Here is a 22,143-nt window from a genome sequence, read left to right on the forward strand (position 1 = left end):
ATAGGTACATAAATCATGTATAAATTGTGTGTACAATAATATTCTATATAATAAAATATACCTACCAAATTCTAGCAGCCACATATGATGATTTATGATAGACATTATTTTGTCTAGTTACCTATATACTATAATATACAAGATAATCCACCAACTACCTATGCTCATCTCCATTTTTTGCTTTAATAACGTTTTTATTCAAATTCTGATATTTGGAATTTTTGAGTACCTATACGTAAGAATACTATCTTTTCAAAAACGTATACAGTGTAAGAAAAATAAATTTTTTCATGTCGGCCAAGGAGTTAATATTTTCAAAAAATCATTTGCTTATTAATTTATTACTTGATTCGAATAAAGAAGTGTTTGTATTTGTACCACTGCAGGACATGTCTTTCTATTGTACGGAAAATCTCAGTGATAACGAGTCGGTGTTTTAAAAATTGGTCCTTATTATAGTATGGTTAAAAATGTTCCAAAAATTATAAATAATTGAACAAAATGCAAAGACGAGTGGGCATGCGCTTGTTTAATCACCCAGTATGTGTATTAGGTATTCGATTGTTGTTTAACTATAATTCAGCGTGTACCTATAAAACAGTATAGGTATAATAATACCGCCTATATGATTATTAATACGCCAATAACTCAATGCAATGAAACGGGCACGCATTTCACTCGTTTATAGGTAAGTTACAAGTTTAGTGTGCGCATATATACACACAATATTAATGTTATACCTATTACTTATAATCTCGCTGATCTCAGATCCAATATAATATAACAGACGTATACATGCGATTACCACGTACGCGTATACACGCACTATCGGCTATAATACACACCTGTAGAAGCGCTACCGTGTGATAATTAACCCGTTACCGTATGGGCCAACGGTTCGTGTTGTATCTGTACACAAGTATATATATATGGGTAATAACTAATAATATTATAATATTGTACAAAGTACAGTGAAATTAAGACCCGACGATAATGCCGATAACGTTAACATATATATTATATTATTTTATATTATTAGAGAAAAACGAAATGAGATACACCGTACTTTTACGAACTCGCTGCAGCTTCGACTTCGTATATATTTTCAATTAAACAGACGGATAATATTGTAAGACGATCGTTAACACCGTATATTATGTATATTCGATATGATTTTCAAGGTGACCTCCATTCTGCGAGACGAAAACACCTCTCCATACTCAAACATGGTGTACCTATTACCTGTTGGCCGTTGTAAGTGACGGCGATGCACAGTATAATAATAAACCATTATATTATATACCTATTATACACAGGTATACAAGTACCTATCCATATATATATGTATGTATGTATGTATGTATGTATGTATGTATGTATGTATATCGTATACGTCACATAGTCGAGGTATTTTTTATTTCATAATTAATAAATAACCTATTATAGGTACATAATATATACATATACGTATGAATAACATAATGGGTAAATTTTTCAGGATTTCCGACACAGCAACACACCAGGTATACAGAGGAATGTATAGTAGATATACCTTAGGATAATATATATATATATCGTATTATTGAGCGAGTTGTTGTACGATCTGTTGACCGTTTGCGTAATATTATGTTTGTATATATTATAATATATTACTATTATAATATTATTCTTTGTTTATTAGGAGGTGCCTATAGTACACAAATCCCACAAGAGTATACAATATATATAATAATACATTAATATATGAAATAGCAGGTGATTCAACGTTTGTATTTTTACCTACAGACTATACGGAGATACGATACTGTGGTATTATAGTGGTATACTGGTAATTGGTATAAGCTGGTACACCATACGAATCTACAGTCTACACGTAATTGTCGATTGATTGAAATATATTACACTATTCGCCCGTGTGGTAAGGACCTATACCTATAATATGCCTACGGCTAAACCTTTAAAAGTTTAACCACTGCCATATAAAAATATAATAAACACTACAGCACTATCTATATACTAGTCACTACCTATACGATATGTACCTACCGATGTCCCGTGTAGTACTTTATAAAGTGACCTAGTGCATACAGGTTATTATACTTCGGTATGTTCTGGTCGATACCATATTATTTAATTGAGTAACTCGGTCTATTGTATACTATACCAAAAGCGGAGACAATACGGTTATTTTATGTATACATGTACTCCAATAATTATGTGTTTAGGATTTCTTTTCTTTCCATTGTTTCGGATTTTTTTAAATAGTGTTAAAAATGTACTCTAAAATATCAACCATAATGTAGAATTACGATAAATGACCGTGGTTTCACTATACTTACACTGATTGTGCGGAACCAAAACGTGTTGTATACATATTTTTTGAACATACATAATATTAACGATAATAATAATAATATGGTCAACGGTACGCCCATGTGGCGATAATGCAACGAAGATGGGCGGATATTGGATGGACTCGGGACCTTGGGACATGTGGTGTAAATTGTAACACAACATGCAACACAATTCGTATACTAATCGTACAAAAAAATCCAAATCGATTCAAATAAACATAATATAGCAGCCGAAAACAACGACTACTGTTATGCATTATATATTATATAATATTATATTCTTCGAGAAATCAACTGCCATCGTACTGCAAAATCAAAACAGAGTAGGAGTTCTTTTGATAGACATGCCTAATCAAAATTATTTTGAATCACGACGAACTATTCTTTCAAACTCAAAACACGTCGGTTGTGAGAGGCGAGAGCCAAGAGCTACTATATAATTTTATACTATGCCTTTATATATATTGTATACAATATTTGAGCATAGAGCACGAAGACGCACAATCGTAATAACTATAACAGTAGAGATATTTGATACTATATTACTATATACCTTCATGTCTATATGACTACTATATACACCGTGGTAGCATTATAAATTATGATCACTTGCGGTTCATTTTGTATTGTCTAGTGACTGCAGTAGCATCCTGTAGAATATGTAGAATATTATTATATCATTATAATAATAGCATTATTATTGTACCCATATAGTACCGTAGTGGTGTAGTATACCATCAAAATCAGACATCAAAACCGGTTTTCCGTAGAACAAATTCAGTGAGTAACAGAAGATTCTCGCGGGCTGCGTATTATAATGGCGACATGGCGTACCGTCGAGGATCCAACATGATAATAAATTAATAATAATTGATAACATTATTATTTAGAGGCCGTCATACAAGTTTTAGCATATAGAACAATGGTTGTAGTTGAGTACTTGACTATAGGCACAGAATATATGCTATAGCCTATACTGCCCTATAGCTGGTTTAGGTATATAATAATATTGTGTCGTTAAGATTAAAACCGTTTCTACGATCTTCCGACAATTTTTTTTAGTGTGCTTAGTGTAATATTAACTGTAGATACATGAAATGTTCGTTGAAAGTTTACATCAGCAATTTCGATGTATCAAACAGTTTTCAAAATAATTTGACTCATTTTCAGTTATTTATAGACATTTGAAATTGTATAGTGTTTAGTTTTTTTATTCTATAATTTCAAACACAATTTTACTCGTTGGGTCAAAAAGCTTGAAAATTTAATACAAGGTTCCTTATAAGTTGTTATAATAACAGTTGACAAATATTAAAGATCCATAGCCACGATTTTTTTTTTATAAGCATTTAGAGTTTAAATATTGACAACATTTATCAAAACAAAAATGTTCAAACTTATTGTAGTAAAAAAAAAAAATGTTCATTTTTTTTTTGTAGCTAAGGATTCTGGTTATAATTATAATTCTATAAACAAGGTTTTCATAAATAGTTCATACTGTAGTGATCCCTCACTAGCGTTTATTAAAAATGAGTTCTACGACGTGCAGATATTTGCTGTAGTTGAATTATTAGGCATTACCCTAAAAATGTAATTGCTAAAAAATGTAATTTGAAAATGTCATTGTGGGTATAAAATATAATAATATTATACTTTAAAAGTACACTTTCATATATCCACGAGTAATATTTTTAAATTACATCAAAATAACTAAAGTCGTCATTCTTGGTTTTAATATGTAATTTCGTCCTAATTTTAAAACTATAAAAAAGAACTGTGTTTATAAATTAAATATTTTGATAATTTTATTGTGTATAGAAAATGCTAATATAAACATCCAGTGAAAATTGCATGTATCTACGGTCATTTGTTTTAGAGTTACACCAAAAACCAAAATCGATTATGTCAAAAACCGATTTTGCGTAAAAATTCCCGGTTTTTGTTCATTTTTTTTTGTTTTTTTCAGGTGCTTCTGAAAATTACTGGAAATTTTGACCTCCTCAGTGCACCAACTAGATTCACTTTCCCATCGAACAAGATACTGAAATTGAAAATCGAAGTATTATTTCGACTACGTATCGTGTACACACACAAATAAAAAAACACACATCATTGTAAAATCAATACATTTATCGCTCCACTCAGAATCTTTTTTCAGAAATGTATTATTTAAAAATAAATATATTAATATATTTACAATCTATACTACAGGTATAATGAGTAAGTGTGGTGACATAAAATAACTATTGACATAGGAACATTAATTGTAAGTCGGAAGTCTCCCAACAGTGCCACCTGACAAGAAATCAAGAAATTAAAATTTCAGAATCTAAAAATTATGTGAGGAAACAAGTACACAATATTCACTCTTCCCTTTTAACGAGTCTCCCGAGACCCCAACCAAACCCATCACCAATTCGTAATAAGATCAAACTTATTCACGGCTGTAATGTCCTCATCGTTCAGTAAAATTTATAAATCATAATGATCCAACAAATAAATATTAAATACACAATTTAGTAAAGAGGAAAAATCGAAACGATTATAACACATGTGACTATGTTAGTAATGAGTATATGTGACACATATTCCATATTCGTAAACGGTATAAGTATATATTATGGGTAACGATGTAACGTGCTTACTGCTTATCAGTTACCTCTACCTATACTCTTGTTTACGAAACTTCATCGATTTCTCATCGAACTACGAGTGCGTTTGTGTGTATACTCGGATACGATGGTTATACCTACCTAAAACTTGTATATAGCTCAAGCCTGAAACTAAATCCAAACGGTTATGAAACGAATTATTAGTCATTAATCAAATAAAGCGTTTTTTATGTTGTAAATAAGATAGGTATAGTTATAATATTAAACAAATATAGAAATATACAATATAATATATCAAATATCAATCAGAAACGTCAAACCTGACATTATTTTTAATGTTTAACAAGCTCTGTGTGACCGCCCTATTGTCTACATAGGTGTATTTCTGTTTTCCCGGACATCCTTTTTTAGCATTCTTTTTGTTCCAATGTATGTAGTTTAGGCGTTTAGCATGTGGAAAACGATGGTGAAGTCAGAATTTGATGGTTGGGGTTATATAGCTACATAATTTACACCCCCCCCCCCCCCCGTACAAACTACCGACCACCAACATCAAAAAATTTGGTTTATATAATAAAAACCTCAGTCCAACCATTTTATGTAACCACCTGTAATCTGTATAATGTTAGAAGGGTTCATGACTTCATGTTTAATTGCTTACTGCATGCATACATGAAAATAAATAATTACATACTATTTAATAAAGTTTTAAATGTACTTTTTCGAGTTGATTCGTGGAATAATCTGCGTGGACGTAAAATACTCAAAATTGTAATCTTCAAAAGGTTATACCTTGGAACTAAGTCCGACTAACAAATCCTGATTAGACCATTGAACTTAACTCGTAGAAAATTTGAAATATACCTATTACCTATATAATTATTATATTTCCGAAAAAAATTCGTAAAAATCGAGCGAAACTGGATTATTTCAATATATTTGTACAATTTTCAATTTGCAATATAGTGAACAGTGTTTATTCCGAAGTTAAAGTCCCCGGTGCCAGTTTTTCAAATTTTCCACAATTCTATATAAAATTTGAAAATTAAATTTTATATTTTAGTTGCCACCTCAGTTATAAGACTTTTCCACTAATCTACTACCCTATACCTATTTAGGAAGGGGGGGGGGGTTGATATGGTGTATTATATCGAGAAAAAAATGACTACGGGAATAACTCTCAAGCTTTATAGAATTGTCGGATTTTTATGACAATTTTTTTATCTAAAAGAAGAAGACTTCCTACAGCCCGCATTGATCTCTGGTTTTGTATTTTATTTCAAATAATTGTATTAAAAAATTTGTAAAAAAAATGCTTTTTATCTTGTATTTTTTTTTAGACATATTATAAAGTTTGAGAATAAAATATTGAAAAACAGAGATCGATGCGGGCTGTAGAATATTTCTCTTTAGAAATTGAAAATTTTTTTTTGAAATTTAGTTGATTTTACAAGGCGGTATCGTTATTCCCGCAGAGTAACAAAATGGCATCGGCACCGGGTGCCTTAATACTAGTATAGTATTATCTTAGTTACAGCTACCATTTGGGTTTTATTTGTTGTTTCTATAAAATAATATACTATATTAGTAGGTACCAATAAATAATAAATACATAAATATGATTCTTCAGTTTAAAAAAATGTCGAGGAGGGATTTGGTACCTATACAATATATGTATGTAATAGGCCGACACCGTATCAAGTATAATAATACATTAACATAGGTAATTTATTAATATCAATATATCATATCAAAACTAATCGGATTTACTAAAAATAAAATATTGATAATTATTAACATACCTACATAAATACATTTTATAGTACTTAATGTTTTCGCGTAAAACTTAAATGTATGCAAAATACTGTAAATATTGACTATAACTTTTATGACGTCCATGTTGATAGGTTGATAGGTATCTAGCACAGTAGCACCTACTTACCAAGTAAAGAGTAAAATTATTTGATTACTTATATTTAATCTAATTTTGGAAACATAATACATTGCAAATATAAGGTCGCTTTGATAGGTACCCCTCATTTACACGGCTAAGCGTAAATTCAAAAATACAGATAGATATACAAGCCAATAAATAACTCTATTATCTATATTCTACATGACTATTTGCGTGTTCAAAATTTAAATGAAACATAAAAATATGGTACATTTTGGCTATCGTATTCCGGCAGTCCGGTAGTCAACTATTTAACTGGCACGGTGACGGGATCTCGAATTTCCGTTACCGTAGGTACCTCCTAACTGTTCAGTATTTATTTCGAAATAATAATATGCAGCCATGCAGGCAAATCACAGGTACATTTTTTTTAGATCAGATTAATGGAGTACTCACTCAAAATATTGTACGTTTATCATTATTATGCGCCAATGGCGATCGGCTAAGGAGCATAGGCGAGAATATTAGTTGAGATCTCATAATTAATATACTATATTCACAGAACGATATATTCGAGGACAGCAGTTTAATAGAAGCCTAATCCACGCGAATTTCTCGTGGCCGCCGTAAAAATAAACGAAATTATTAACTATTACACAGGCAGCACTAATTGGCCGCCGGAGTACCGTGTACGATATTCGAAAAGTACCCATACAAAAATATAATATAAAAATACATTATAAAAAAATAACCAACTGCAGTCGCGCCGTCGTCTGTTGCTTATCTGGCGTCACTGGCTCACTGCAATCGGCGAACCACCGACCGACATTATCAGCGAATCTCTTATCTGCCCAATTCGCAATATTATTATTATTGTCGAAACTTTTGCGCTGAAATTCTGTTTAGTGTTCTATCGTCGACCGTCATCTCGTTCAATCCCGTGAAATGTCACCATAATCGTATCGTTTCAGACACTAAACACCTCCAATACTGTAAATTGTTTTTGAAAATGAAACCGTCCGAACGTCGGGTCGTATGCCAACGGTGATGCGCTTACGACTCGCGGTCGATGTGGCTGTGAACTGCAAAACTCGACTTTTCACGACAAAATGGCATTGGCCATCCGAACGGCGCTGTTGGCGATCCCGCTTTTAATCGGCTTGCTGTACGTGGATTCCCATGACCTCAATCACCCAAAAGTGTGTATCTACTTACCGTGTTACCCCTGGCTATTGTGTAAAGCGTATAATATTTTGTTTTAGGATGACAAGAGTTTGGCCAAAGTTAATGTTTTGCAGTATGAAGGAATCATATTTTTGTCAACGCTCGATGGTTCATTCATTGCGGTCGACCAAAGGTCCGGCAAAACTTTGTGGAAATTTCGCGATGGTAATGATTTCACACACTTGTTTATTATATATTACTATATTTTTACATTTTATTTTTGTTGTTAGATCCACCTGTCAAAGTTCCATCCAATATAAAAGATGCTCTCACGTGTGTATTCAATCGTTTTGTTTTATTAAATGTCATATTTATTTCTAATATAAACATTATAAAACTTGTCCATACTTGTTACAGACCGTTATTCTTGCCAGATCCCAGGGATGGTTCCCTATATTTACTACATAATAAGGATAAAGTAGGAATCAAAAAGTTGGATGTCACTATCCCTCAGTTAGTTGCTAACTCACCATGTAGAAGTTCAGATGGAATATTATTTTCTGGTAAATAGCTTTATACTTAAATAAGATTTATATAATTTTCGAACAAACTTTTAAAACTATTGTGTATTACTTGAAGGCAAAAAAATTGATAGTTGGTACTTTATTGATTGGAATACTGGTGAAAAACATGCATTTATGAATTTTGAAAAACGAGGTGAAATATGCACAGCGATTGCGTCGAAATCTATACTATTGAGTAAATCTGGTATGTACCTGTTATTATTGTTTCATCGATTTAGTTAATTTTAATTTATAATTATTGTTTAATAGAGTATAGCGTAATGATGGTTGACAGTTTAAGTAGTGACCAACGGCAATGGAATGTAACATTTTTCAGTTACAACTCTAAAACTATGACTGATGAACAGAATTATAATCATGGTATTTACTATTTAGTATTAATAAATTATTCGTAACATTTTAATTTATGCTTTAATAATTACATGTATTAAATAAGTATAATTTTTTTAGGTATGACATATTTTGCTGCTAGTTCGTCTGGTAATTTTGCAGTGTTTCTTAATCCAAAAGATAAGTTTGAAAAATCTTCTCCTCCTATTAATTATCATAATTTACTCTGGGAAAGAGAATTTGATTCCCCCGTTATTGGAGTTTATCAGCATGATGGCGAGAGTCTACTGTCGTTACCATTAACAAACATAGCTAAAGACTCCATAAAGCATTTGATTTCAAACATTGCATTATCATCAAAAGATCCAAATTCAGTTAGTTATTTGTAAGTAAATTACAAATTATTTAATATAAAAAAATACCTATGCTTTTACAGTCATCAATTATAAATAATTATATCTAATTTTATTTTTATCACCACAATTCACTAATTATTTACTAGTAATTGTTATTAATGATTTTAAATGTTGACAATGCTATTTAATAAAATATTTTAAATATCTGATTTATAGCCATACACTTTACATTGGTCATCACATTAATACAGGATTATATGCTTTACCAGCCATTGCAGACACTGGTGAAGTTAATCCATTAGTAGATAGAGGATTAATTGTTCTTTTGGACAAAACTTCTTTTTCGGTATTACCATATTATAGTGGTAATGAGTATAATGTAGAACCTAAAAACGTTGAAAACCACACAATCTTATTGGGTAATGCAAATAAATAATAATTCTGTTTTACCAAATGTTTCTACAACATAAATCATCTTTTTGTAGGGCACTACCAGCTGAATCAAGAATTAAATACAGGTATACCGAGAATAACGGGTAACACCGATTCAATAATTTACTATCACAACATGAGTGGATATAACTACAGCAGTAAACAAACAAGCACAATATCTACTCAGACTCCTCAATTTTTTGACTCGTGGCTTATTGTCCAAATACTTGGAGACAATGCTGGAATTAAATTATTTATGGTTGGGATAACACTGTTGATGAGTTTAATGTTCTGGTATCTACGAAAAGAAGTAAGTTAATTATTTCTAATCCCAATTTAATTTGATTTTTTAAAACATTTAAATTTATTATTAGATGAAAGGTTTGAAGAATAAATCGAATAACAGTCATAACAGTTCTCAGGGAAGTTCAAGAGGCTCTAATCATTCCAATAGTAGTTCATCTCAGATAGTTGAAGAATTGCCTGATGGTAGTTTTTGTATTGGAAAAATTATGTTCCGTACAGATGAAATTTTAGGAAAAGGATGTGAAGGAACATCAGTATTTAAGTAATTATTTTACTTATATTTTATATTAAATTGTAATTTTTAACATGGATTACTATTTTTGTAGAGGAGAGTTTGAATGCAGGCCTGTAGCTGTTAAACGATTATTGCCAGAGTGCTTTATTGCTGGAGAAAGAGAAGTTCATATTCTCCGAGAATCTGATTATCATCCTAACGTTGTTCGTTATTATTGTACGGAACAAGATAAACAATTTCGATATATTGCACTTGAACTATGTGCTGCAACTTTACAAGTGAGTTTATAATTTACTTGAAATTTTTTTTTATTATAAAGTTTTCAAAAATGTTTACATAGGACTATGTAGAAAAAAATGAATTGAGAAATGAAATTAGTCCAAAAGAGATTTTATCTCAGTCAATTAAAGGTCTGCAGCACCTCCATTCACTTGGAATAGGTAATGCTTATAATTACTATAACCCAGTACCTATTATATTATTTTTATATTCAATATTAAATATTAATCAATACAATTAAATAGTTCACAGGGACATTAAACCACACAATGTATTATTGTCAATACCCATGCGTGGAAATGGTAGTTTTAGTAGCGTCCGAGCACTGATAAGTGATTTTGGGTTATGCAAACAATTACAGGGTGGAAAAATGTCATTTTCAAAACGTTCAGGCGTCACCGGAACCGATGGCTGGATAGCACCTGAAATGTTTGTTACCAATGCATCTGTGGTAAGGATATTTCACTTGGTGGTTACCTTATTGCATTATATTATAAAAACTAATTTTATTTAAATTTTTTTAAAGACTAAATCTATTGATATTTTTTCAATGGGCTGTTTGTTTTACTACATCCTCAGTCAAGGAAAACATCCATTTGGTGATTCATTGTGGCGTCAAGCTAGAATATTGGATAAACGTCAAGCTCCTTGGTAAAAAGTTAAACATTTATTAATAAATTATGTAATACAAACTAACATATAATTACACAATATAGTCTCGATGCATTAAATGAAAGTGAAATTTGGAAACGTTTGATATCTCTAATGATAAGTCGGAACCCAGAAGAAAGACCCACTGCTACAGCTGTTCGTTATTATCCAGCATTCTGGGACAGCTCTACTTTGCTATCTTTTCTTCAGGTTTTTATTTAGTTTAAACGTATATGCATGTTAGGGTATTTTATGTATGCGATTTTTTAGGATGTTAGCGATCGTGTGGAAAAGGAACATTCAATGAGCCCCATAATGCTAGAACTTGAGAAGGGCGGTGATGGTGTTATCGGGCAAGATGGGTGGCATGATAAAATTGATGAAGAAATAACTTCAGAATTAAGGAAATACCGAACGTATAGAACTGGGAGCATTAGAGATTTATTAAGAGCATTTCGAAATAAAGTTAGTCATACTGAGTAATGATTAACTAAAGTGTAAAGATATATTTTTTTATTCTACCTATTATTTATTTATTTATAGAAACATCATTTTCGGGAACTATCTCTAGATACTCAGAAGTTATTCGGTGATATTCCGGATACATTTTTAGAATACTGGACTGCCAAATTCCCACTGTTGGTGTATCATACATGGACAGCTATGCAATGTTTATCAAATGAAATCACATTTTTTAAATACTATACTAGCTGTTACAAATTTCCACGCACAGAATTTTCTGATTTGCCTAACTGGCTATATGAAAATGATCAGCCCATCGCATTTAACAGCTTACAAAAAGCTCCTAGACGTCCAAATACAGGTACGAGTTGGCGTTACAAAAAACGTGGAAAAACTGTTGAAACTTCTGAACAATAATTTCCCAATATTACAAAAAGGTAAAGATAAAATATATACTTTAAACTAATAGGTAGAACTATTACAAGTACATATAAATTTATGAATAACAATAATAATTAAATTAAAATAATATTTTAATATTTATTACTATAATATAAGAAATCTGTGATTTTACATTTTTGAGTCCTTTGAAAACAATGTTTTTTTATGAGATCAGCTCCTTTCTCAGCTATCATTGCAACAACAGAGTTTATATTCCCACTTGGCATGGAAGGCATTATTGAAGCATCAATCACATACAATTTATTTAATTTATGCACTCTAAAACATGTATAAAAATAATTATTATCGAATAAAAGTTATTTTAATAATAATTTATATTTATTGAGTCCCAACTAACTACCTCAATGAATGATCCACTACACTCTTATTATGGATACTTCCCATTTTACATGTTCCCACGGGATGATAAGAAGTTAACGTCATATGTCTAATGTAACACTCCCAATAATGGTCCGATCCAAACTTATATTTTTTGCAACCAGGAAAATGTTTTGTGTTAAACATCGCGCCGAGTTTTGATAATGGTTTGGTTTCTGCAAATTTTTTCACCAATTTCATTCCTTGAACTAACACACTGACATCATGTGATTTTTGTAAATAATTTGGTTGTATTACAATTTTACGATTAATGTCTAACTTCACGTATCCCCTGCTTTGAGGATGCAATAGCACTGGTGCTAATGAAATGACTTGTCTTCCTACAAGTGGTTGAAAATATTCTTTCCAAATCTTAAATTATACAATACATTCAATAGTCTAGTTTTATCTGATAATTGTTTTGGAATATTTATAATATTATACTTACTTCATTTTTTAAATTTAAGTGGTTGAAGTATGCTGCTCCTGCATCAGATGATACCCCATAAGGTAAAAGCATAAATTGCAAATCCGGGGATGACACAGAATAGTTTTTTTTATCTGATGGTAGTTGTAATAAACCAACAGCTTCACATCCTGGATGCGTCCATGTACCTAAAAGTTAGTTATATCAAATAAAATTGAATAATAACTATATTTTGGATATCTTACCAGTTCCTTTGAAAAAGTATTTGAAAATGTTAATTGGCGATATAAAATCTTTAAAAGTTAAGTTCAATGATTTTTCTAAAGTTATCATATCCAATCCTGTAATAATGTGGTCTTGTAAGTTTTCTCCCACTGATAAATCCGCAATTACAGGGATCTTAAAGTTATAATATTATTTAAAAAAATTTTTTTTTTAATATTTACTTATTTACTTTTAACGGTTTAAGCTGGTGTGCTGGTCCAATACCACTCGATAAAAGTATTTTTGCCGTATTCAATGTTCCTGCAGACATGACTACCGACTTAAGTGCATGTACTTTATAAACTTGGTCAAACCTGTTGTACATAACTCCATTTGCTTCAAAATTATGTTTAAACAGCACCTACTTAAATGAAATAATAATAATCATTTATTAAGTTATTACTAATTTTAATATAATATAAAACTTTGTTACTCAAATATTTTATGCTGTAATAACCTTTGTAACTAAAGCATTTGTGAGCACAGTTAAGTTTTTTTTTTTTCTTGATTTTAAGTATAGGTGTTCAGCGCTTAATCTAGCTCCTGTTCTTATTGACACTGGTGTCAACGAGAAGCTACCACCATCTCGTCTAGAAATATGAAAACCATCGTTGTTCATATCAAATGATGTATTAAAGTCCAACTCATTGGCCGCCTCAAGTATAGCTGTTGCAATTGGTGTCACATGTGTTGGCTGATGACTGAAGAATCGTTTTTTATTGGGTGATCCTGGTTGTATGGTTTTTATTTTTAATGTGGTTTTATATTTTATTATTTATGTTGTGGAATTTTCTCATTTGTACATTAATGTTTGTTTAAAATCAAGACACATAGTGATAAGTTACTTCTAATTCTTACTGTTATATATATTTTTTAACATAAACATACTTACTATTATATGTATCAGCTTTTTCATATTTGTTGAAGTAGTAAAGGACATCCTCTTTGGTCCAATCTTGTTCAGATTGCCACGATAAATAATCGGTAGAAATATGCCCTCTTACGTGAATATTGAAATTTATGCGACTACTGCCTCCCAAGACTTTTCCAGCGGGCCATTGACTAGACTTGAAAAACAGGATCATATATGACTGTTGTATAGCTTGTATATAAATATTATGATGAATTTATTATTTATCCAAAAAAAATTTAATTTTATATTAAATATTTATATATTAGGCATTTAATACATTATTTTTCATTGCAAGACATGCGTCCAACTGTGACTCTGTTTGGTGTTTCCAATCAATTGGTGACTTTTGGAACATTGGTGTGGCAAGAGGTATATCGTGTAATAATGATACTTTGGGTCCAGCTTCAATTAATAAAACAGTATGTGCTTCATTTTCTGCTAAACGCGAAGCTACAGCAATACCTGCTGTTCCTCCGCCCACTAAAAAATGTATTATTGAAACATTAGAACATGAAACTTATTAGAAAATATAATTTAAATTTTCAATACATATAAAAACTATTGTAGGATAGAAATACAATTTTCATAAGACACAAATACATATTAATAAAAGCAAATAATAAATTATAGTTGGTATATAACACGTTGTTTTCATGCTAAGAGCTAATGCTACTTTTAAATAGCAAGGGCAATTTTTTCTTCAGATTTGGTAACTCATCTATACATAATTTTCATACATATATTTCATTTTCTTAATACAAAAATGGGAAAAGTTAAAGTAAGTTAAAATATACCATCAATGTAACTCTATAGTTTATATTATATCAAACTTAGGCGTGGACATTTTCAAGAAAGTAGGCGGTCAACAAGTATGATCTCTAATTTCTATTTTAGAATCACAATGACACCGGATTTAATGGGCTGATTTTTTGTTTGACTAGCATAAAATGTATCTAAATTAAAATTCTAATAAGTAGTTTCTCAGTTATTAAAATGTCTGTATTTGAATAATAATCCTTAAATATGGTTTTACAAAAATATAAGGTATATTATGTAATATTAGAAGTAGTATTCATTATACTTGGATCATTTTTACAAATTATTTACATTGGTAGATCAATAGTAATTACTAAAAATTTAAAATCATCTAAGACCCCTAATCTACATAACCCATTACCATAGTCGTATTATCCTTACACAACGTTTTATAATTTAAAAACTACTTGTTTAAATTTTGGTAGTTATCGGATATCACAACTACCTAACCAAATAATGTGATAAATAAACAATTCCGTTATCGCAACTACCTTTACAAGGCGTAGTCTATTTGGAAAACAGAAGTTTGTATTGTCATAGGATCATCCATAAGAGGTACAAAAAATCTCAAGTATTCGAAAATAAAAATATGGTATCCATCTATATTTTAAAATTCCAAAAATCAGAATTTTAATATATTATGTATAATTTAAACATAAAAATAGAGCGAGTATGCTTAAAAAATCACCCTGTATAGTATATACCTATTAAATATATCTTTGGCTGATCAGTTACAAAATATACATCATAATAGTAAATTGTGTGGCAAGGGCGGGAAGTGATCTATTTCAGTCGCTGGCAAGGGCCGCATTTCGTTCAAGACTGCAATTGCCTTTCCGCACGAGCCACATATACTATTTTTTGTTATGCCTCTACGTTCATTGATCACAGCAAAGGCAATGCAGGGATCTATGCAACAACCAGGCTATTCTACGAAAACAATTTCATGAAAGAATCTAAGAAACGATTTGGTTGTATTTCTTTTAAGCGTCATGCATGAAGCCATGAAGGTTATAATATGAATACCTATATGGCTATATAGCATGTAACCAATAAAGTTTATGTTTTGTAAGGAGCATGGTATAGATTTCAATATAAATAATAATATTATATTAAAAAAAAAATGTAATAATTAATCAATAGTAATTCAACAACCAGATTATTCAACGAAAGAAAAATGTTTGCTTGACAAACATATTTAAAAAAAAATACCTTAGCTAAATTAATTTTAGATATAGACCTATAGGCTATAAAGATATCTTTGGATAAGCAGTTACAAAATATAAATCGTAAAAACGTTTGCTTGACATATATATTAAAATAAATACCTTAACTAAATTCTTTTGAGAACAAACATAATATATTCACCTAACTTATAACTATAAAAAACATTTTGTAATATTGCTTCGCGTTAGTTATACTTAAATTGGTAAAAAAAAGAAATCCCGGTTCTATGGAGAGTAAAATAATACAACTCTTTACCTCCATGATATTTTAGACATATTACTTAACAGTTTTCGCGATGATGGCTGTCAGTAGTAAAGTTGTTACCATGATATATATTATCAAAGCTGTCACAGACTGACGTCTTCTATATGCTTTTTTTTTCTATAGTCACGTTAAACTATATTAATGTTATCTATGTTTAATCGTGCTTCTTGTCTAGTTAAGGCTCTATATATAAGTGCCTATAGTGCCCTAGTCTAGTCCGCGATCGCTGTAGAATCCGAGGGTGAGGGGGTAGGCATGATATAACTAACGTGTTAGTAATGTTAGTTATATCATGGGGGTAGGAAAGCACAGTCCAATTATTATCATTAAAAAATGAAAATTCTGATAGATTTTACGAAAATTCCACCAACTTTTATAATATTACTTACTATATAGTTATTTATATTGTGAACATAAATTTATTCAAGATGCACAACGCAAGTCGTTGTTATTGAAAATTGTACATTTTTTAATATGATGTATGTAATAGATACATAAAATTGTGGAAACAAAATTATTTAATTTACTCATATTAGTCATATTATGACATAATACTGTTGAGATACTTCATAAATATTTTATGATATTTTTGACGATTTCCTCAGAATAGATTAAAATATCAATTTTGTGATCTTACTATCTAATGAATTCAAACAGAATGTTGTTTCATAGGCGCAATTAAGGAGGCAGTTTTTTTAATAATATTTTAGCTTAAAATATCAATTATCGGGTTCTGACGGGTCTGTGCAGTTGCTAATTAAGTTCTAGCCATACAATGTAATATTTAATCAACGGTATTGTTACCTATCAGCTGTTCAGCTACCTATACTTATACCGATACTAGAAACTAGTTGGTAATTGCGCTAGTTAATACTCCAGAGTTAATAGTTATACTTTCTTCTTTCGTTATAAATTACTTAATGCCAAATAATTATGTACGTACCGACAATGTGATCGAAATATCGGGTTATGACGTGCTCGTCTCCCACGTACTTGTCTAAAATTACGTTCAACCAGTAATCAGTCAGCACGTACGATGCAAAAATATTGACCAGAATAGCGTACGGTATATAGATCAGAGCTTGGTAGTACATCGTCGCAGTCGATTTGGAGGGCGAACGACCACGTGTTGCTTAACGCAGTGAGTACAACTTACTGATAAAGTGAGTACCGACTATTGACTACTGACTCATCACTCACGACTGACACAAGAGCCATGGCTAAAATGCTATATTAATATGAATTATGATTTATGAGTTATGAGTACAGTAGTTGTGGTTATTATACTGGTCACACAACTCCTATATTAAATTGCTTTATGGACCATTCAATATTTCAATATGACAATTCATCTTAATATGATAATTATGATATGCAATTATGAGAGGGTCAGAGGGTCAATTTATTTCATAGAGTTGTGCAACCAGAACCAGTTACTCTATAATATCTTAAACCGTTGTTATGAGTATTGAGTCTGTCCACAGTCAACAACGTTATCATTTTGTTGTTATCAACAAAATATAATTTTTTTATCTGAAATACATTTTCATCATAATATAGCTCTTTGACAAATTAGATAGTCCTTATACTTACTGGACTATGATTTTCCATTGAACTATATAATAACTATGTAACTAATATAACTATATTATTATATAATAAAAAAATAATTATATAGTTCAGTGTGATTTTCATATTTTATTCATGGACTAAGATATGATTTTATCAATAAATTATCATAATCACGGACGAAGATAACATAGTATTGTACATGAACCACGGACGGACTTCGGGACTTATCTCATTAGTCCGTGACATGAACATAATATTATACTGTATAATACTTCTATAGTACTGGTATTACTCGCCCAGAGAAAAATGTATATCGCCCCGAAAAAATATTTTTACTTCTCTTCATTATTTACCTATGGCATATCCCCTTGAAAATGTTTAATACCCCCCCTTTTTTTTCAAAAGACTAGGTAGACGTTAAACTCAATCTTGTAAATTTTAGTACACTTTGGATTTCGTACCTTAACCCACCACTCATACCTATAAACTCGCGTGTTGTTCGATATTGGGTAAGAATGAGAATTTGTAACCAACGAAAAGATACAAAAATTACACTTGTACCTATATGGTCTAGTCTATGACAGTATATATACTTTATACTTACCTAGCGCAAAAACGAGTAAAATTGTTTATTTCCATAGTTCACAATTCAACAAGTTGGTCTCATTATTCAGTTAAAACTTAAAACTATTATAAAAAAATAGGAGGTATATCGTACGTACCTACCTGTTATAGATTTTGAACGAAGCGATAAATGTATTGATTTTACAATGTGTTTTTTTTTGTCCCACTCATTATTGTTTGAAACAGTAAAAATTGTTCAATTTTCTTCAACATAATTTTTTTTGATTGGAAAGTGCATCTAGTTGGTATTTTGGAGTTTGGGGGGTCAAAAGTAAAAAATGCCAAACACTTCAAATGTGTCAGGAAAAACAAACAAAAAACTGAGATAATAATGGTAGATAATTAAAATTTCACTAAAAGTATGTATGAGCAATTTTTATATACCGTAGTACCGTACAATTATTTCGTTGAAATATTAGAATTTTCTTTGAGCTATTTACTATAGCCATAAGACAATTTCGAGTTTTATAAGCTTTTTTTAAATTATTGTCGATAAAATGTTTTTAACTCGGTCAAAAAACCTTAATACGTAATAATAGTACTCATAAGATGCTGTTTGTATAAATTAAAAAAAAAAAAAGTTGAGCCTAAATTCACAATAATTTATATGAGCGTCTAAAGATGAAATGTTTCAGACAAAATTCATTAAAATCACGAAAATTGGAAAATTATTTTGTATTAGTTCATAGTTGTAATATAAGTTATATAATAGTATATATAATAATATATATTTTTTTTTCGGTAGGTGTGGTCATGGGGGTCCGTGGGTACCCCAACAAACTATTTATGCATTATGTTCCTAACTCCTAAGCTATTAATGTATACATATGCAGCAAAATTTTGTAAATAGGGGTGGTGGTGGTCTGTATAACTTTTTACTTGCCTCCTTTTAAAATATAATTCGGCGCCACTTTCTCTAGACACCTATAGTGGCTTATGCTCTTACCAACTTTTTATTTTATTGCAATTATTAAAATATTAAGTATTAACGGTAGAGAATCAACTTACAGCGGTGAATTTAAATTCCTATTACTTTACTTAACATCATGACGGACTGACCCATAGATGATAGATGACAGAATCTGTCCACCTAACCCTTACTTGTTTTGTCTCCAGATATGAGTAGATATTTTTTTTCTAAGTCATTTTGATCCATTGGCCATGTTCCTAAACCTAAAATTGACCGAGATACTCTGGACATAACCATACAGGCTTATAGTTTTCAAAGTTTGCAAAAAATAGGAATATTTGATTTGTCTTCAGCAAAACGTTGACATACACGATGTTCAATCGATTTTCCACTGTTTGTTTTTCTAACCTTCCTAAATATGTAGGTACCCCCAAGGTTCTAATAATGTTTTCATCAAAAATATACTTTTTCCTAATATCGTTCAAATTTCAAGTCAAGAAGGAACATTGTCCTTGGCCACCGATTTGCGCGCAGGGGTGTGGCTTTACTATACGGCACAATGGCAGACGTACAACTGCAGTTGATGGTTGACTCGGTGGGGATGACAAACGGCCGGTGGTGTCTCTGACCGCCGCCAGACGAAAAACAGTCGCCGCCGAGGTTCATATTCCGTACTCGTTATATGGGTTGGGCCGAGGTCAGCGCGTCGCCAAGTTCAACATCTTTCCCGGTGACTGATTGAATAATTAATAAATAACGATTTTAGTAATTTTGTTTTGATTCAAAAAACATTGTTCTTAGGTATACTTTTACTTGTCGGTATTGCGTATACTAGTATAACGTATATTTTATGTGCACAATAATATTTACAAACATTTTAGACAAATGTTAGGTTATTTATACCATGGGCCTATAATTAAGAGGACGTTACACCGACATATTTTGTTGTCTCCACCTTATCAGTGAGTAACATAGCAAATTGTACGTTCAGTATAATACGTCGTGTAACCATAGAAAAAAGATTAACGTTAGTTAAAAAATTAGAGTTAATTGACCTCATTATATACAATTTAAAGGTAAGATTATTATCTCGGCAATCTCGCCGGTTTTTTATTATATTTTAATTTTAAAACGAGTTATATGTATTTTAAGACGCACAAACAATTTACAATTTGAAAATATACTCATAACACGATTTAAAATTAAAATACAATAAAAAGCCGATGAGATTGCCTAGATAATAATCTTACCTATAAATTTTATAAGAGGTAAATTCACTTTAATTTTTAACTAACGGAGCTACACGTGTTCTTCTGAGCGTACAATTTGCTATGTTACGCACTTGTAAGACGGAGACAACAAATGTCGGTGTAACGTCCTCTTAACTGCATTACTATTTTAGCGGTTCGTCGAAATTGACGTAAGTTATTAACATCTAATAACATTGAGATGAACTTGAAAATTTACTCTGTGCATTATTTAGCATTGAATGCAGAAACATCAACGGTCAACACATTTTCTTCTTCAAACATGACTTTTATGTTTAAAAATTAAAACTTTAATGTCAACATTGTCCTGGGGGCTGCAGGGGGTAATTGAGTAAACGACTTTGCAACATTTCTGTCCTCTTCGACTCTTTCATTTTATAATTTACTCTGTACGTTACTTCCAAACCGCGTTCCCTAACAAGCACAGACGTATTGTCTGCAGGGATGTATTGGTAAATAATGTCTTGTGTATACGCTATATTTATTAAAATGTATCTCAAAAATGTTTTCCTCGCACCGCTCGAAAAAATTAATTTCAACTATTTTTTTTTAATACAAATAGGCACAATATTTTTTATAAGCATTTAAAATTAGAATTATGGCAAAATTTATCAAATTTAAAATTTAATAATTATTTTGTAGTTAAAAATGTATAAAATATTTAGCTGTATAGCTAAGAATTGAAAATTTAAAACAAAGTTCCTTGTAAATAGGTAAATAAATTACTTTATTCATAAAATTATAAAAATATCGTCAAATATTCGTCGTAAATCGTAATATTATAATATAGCCTGACTCACCGCTTTCGCTCAGAATCGTTTTTCTTATGCAATGATATTATATCATTGAATTCAAATTTAACACCATCCATTACCGACTACAGTGATTCAATTGTAACCTACTTTAAGCAGTCAGCAAAGCGACACCTACTTGCCTACCTTTTTTTTTTTGAGCACCCCCAGTTAAAATCTTCTGGATTCGCGCCTGTAAACAGTTCCATCAACAAAAAAGCCGTAACAATTATACTGCACTCAATTTTACCACGGTCTTAGGTTATATGCGCGAGTTTGCCGTATGCGACCTGATAACTGATAAATGATATTCAATCGTAAAATATTATTTTTATTTTTACACAATAGAATTTAAAAAGCCTAATTTAAATCTTTAAGAACAATTAATAACATAATATACCCTTTTCCATTTACTACCATTCACCGTATACTCAACATTTACCCACCGTATACTAAATACTTATAAAATACATATTTTTTTCAAGTATACGCATTTCTTTGTAAATATTGTTATGAGTATACGCAGTATACTCCCGTATATGCTCCAATACACCCCTGATTGTCTGAACCCATTGGTGAAAAGTAGTTC

General features: G+C 30.8%; 2 protein-coding genes across 6 annotated transcripts; one reads left to right on the forward strand and one right to left on the reverse strand.

Annotated features, from left to right (window-relative positions):
* The first annotated feature begins 7,701 nt into the window (after positions 1 to 7,701).
* LOC132938410 (serine/threonine-protein kinase/endoribonuclease IRE2) lies at positions 7,702 to 14,068 on the forward strand. Of its 2 annotated transcripts, none has more exons than XM_061005228.1 (18): positions 7,702 to 8,059; positions 8,123 to 8,249; positions 8,315 to 8,357; positions 8,442 to 8,587; positions 8,664 to 8,792; positions 8,858 to 8,968; positions 9,059 to 9,323; positions 9,511 to 9,713; positions 9,780 to 10,036; positions 10,101 to 10,294; positions 10,359 to 10,545; positions 10,608 to 10,707; positions 10,792 to 10,997; positions 11,073 to 11,197; positions 11,263 to 11,407; positions 11,468 to 11,662; positions 11,741 to 12,096; positions 13,685 to 14,068. In XM_061005228.1, the coding sequence occupies exons 1-17, from the start codon at positions 7,970 to 7,972 to the stop codon at positions 12,074 to 12,076; spliced, it is 2,859 nt and encodes a 952-aa protein (XP_060861211.1). In that variant the 5' UTR covers positions 7,702 to 7,969; the 3' UTR covers positions 12,077 to 12,096; positions 13,685 to 14,068. The 2 variants fall into 2 exon arrangements, with proteins under 2 accessions (XP_060861211.1, XP_060861210.1); XM_061005227.1 differs by having other exon boundaries at positions 13,690 to 14,068.
* On the reverse strand, positions 12,175 to 17,871 carry LOC132938411 (glucose dehydrogenase [FAD, quinone]-like). Of its 4 annotated transcripts, XR_009663910.1 has the most exons (10): positions 17,333 to 17,871; positions 14,360 to 14,562; positions 14,062 to 14,236; positions 13,627 to 13,898; positions 13,360 to 13,530; positions 13,151 to 13,304; positions 12,927 to 13,093; positions 12,737 to 12,850; positions 12,462 to 12,654; positions 12,175 to 12,379 (listed from the first exon to the last, which is right to left on the reverse strand). XR_009663910.1 is itself a non-coding variant. In XM_061005231.1 (9 exons), the coding sequence occupies exons 1-9, from the start codon at positions 17,481 to 17,483 to the stop codon at positions 12,541 to 12,543; spliced, it is 1,521 nt and encodes a 506-aa protein (XP_060861214.1). In that variant the 5' UTR covers positions 17,484 to 17,871; the 3' UTR covers positions 12,175 to 12,540. The 4 variants fall into 4 exon arrangements, 3 of the variants coding, with proteins under 3 accessions (XP_060861214.1, XP_060861212.1, XP_060861213.1); XM_061005231.1 differs by having other exon boundaries at positions 12,175 to 12,654; XM_061005229.1 differs by having other exon boundaries at positions 12,462 to 12,850; positions 17,333 to 17,870.
* Positions 17,872 to 22,143: the final 4,272 nt, after the last annotated feature.

Source organism: Metopolophium dirhodum, chromosome 2 (assembly GCF_019925205.1).
Source record: "Metopolophium dirhodum isolate CAU chromosome 2, ASM1992520v1, whole genome shotgun sequence".
NCBI classification, from domain to species: Eukaryota; Metazoa; Arthropoda; class Insecta; order Hemiptera; family Aphididae; genus Metopolophium; species Metopolophium dirhodum.

Bases quoted from the DNA above. Each gene is read 5' to 3' on its own strand.
- LOC132938410 (XM_061005228.1), top strand. From the start codon at position 7,970: ATGGCATTGGCCATCCGAACGGCGCTGTTGGCGATCCCGCTTTTAATC. The intron at 8,358-8,441 runs GTGTGTATTCAA...TACTTGTTACAG, and splicing joins AATATAAAAGATGCTCTCAC to ACCGTTATTCTTGCCAGATC. The intron at 11,198-11,262 runs GTAAAAAGTTAA...TACACAATATAG, and splicing joins GATAAACGTCAAGCTCCTTG to TCTCGATGCATTAAATGAAA.
- LOC132938411 (XM_061005229.1), bottom strand. From the start codon at position 17,483: ATGTACTACCAAGCTCTGATCTATATACCGTACGCTATTCTGGTCAAT. The intron at 12,851-12,926 runs GTAAGTATAATA...GTATAATTTAAG, and splicing joins ACTTAAATTTAAAAAATGAA to ATTTGGAAAGAATATTTTCA. The intron at 12,380-12,461 runs GTAGTTAGTTGG...TACATGTTTTAG, and splicing joins GTAGTGGATCATTCATTGAG to AGTGCATAAATTAAATAAAT.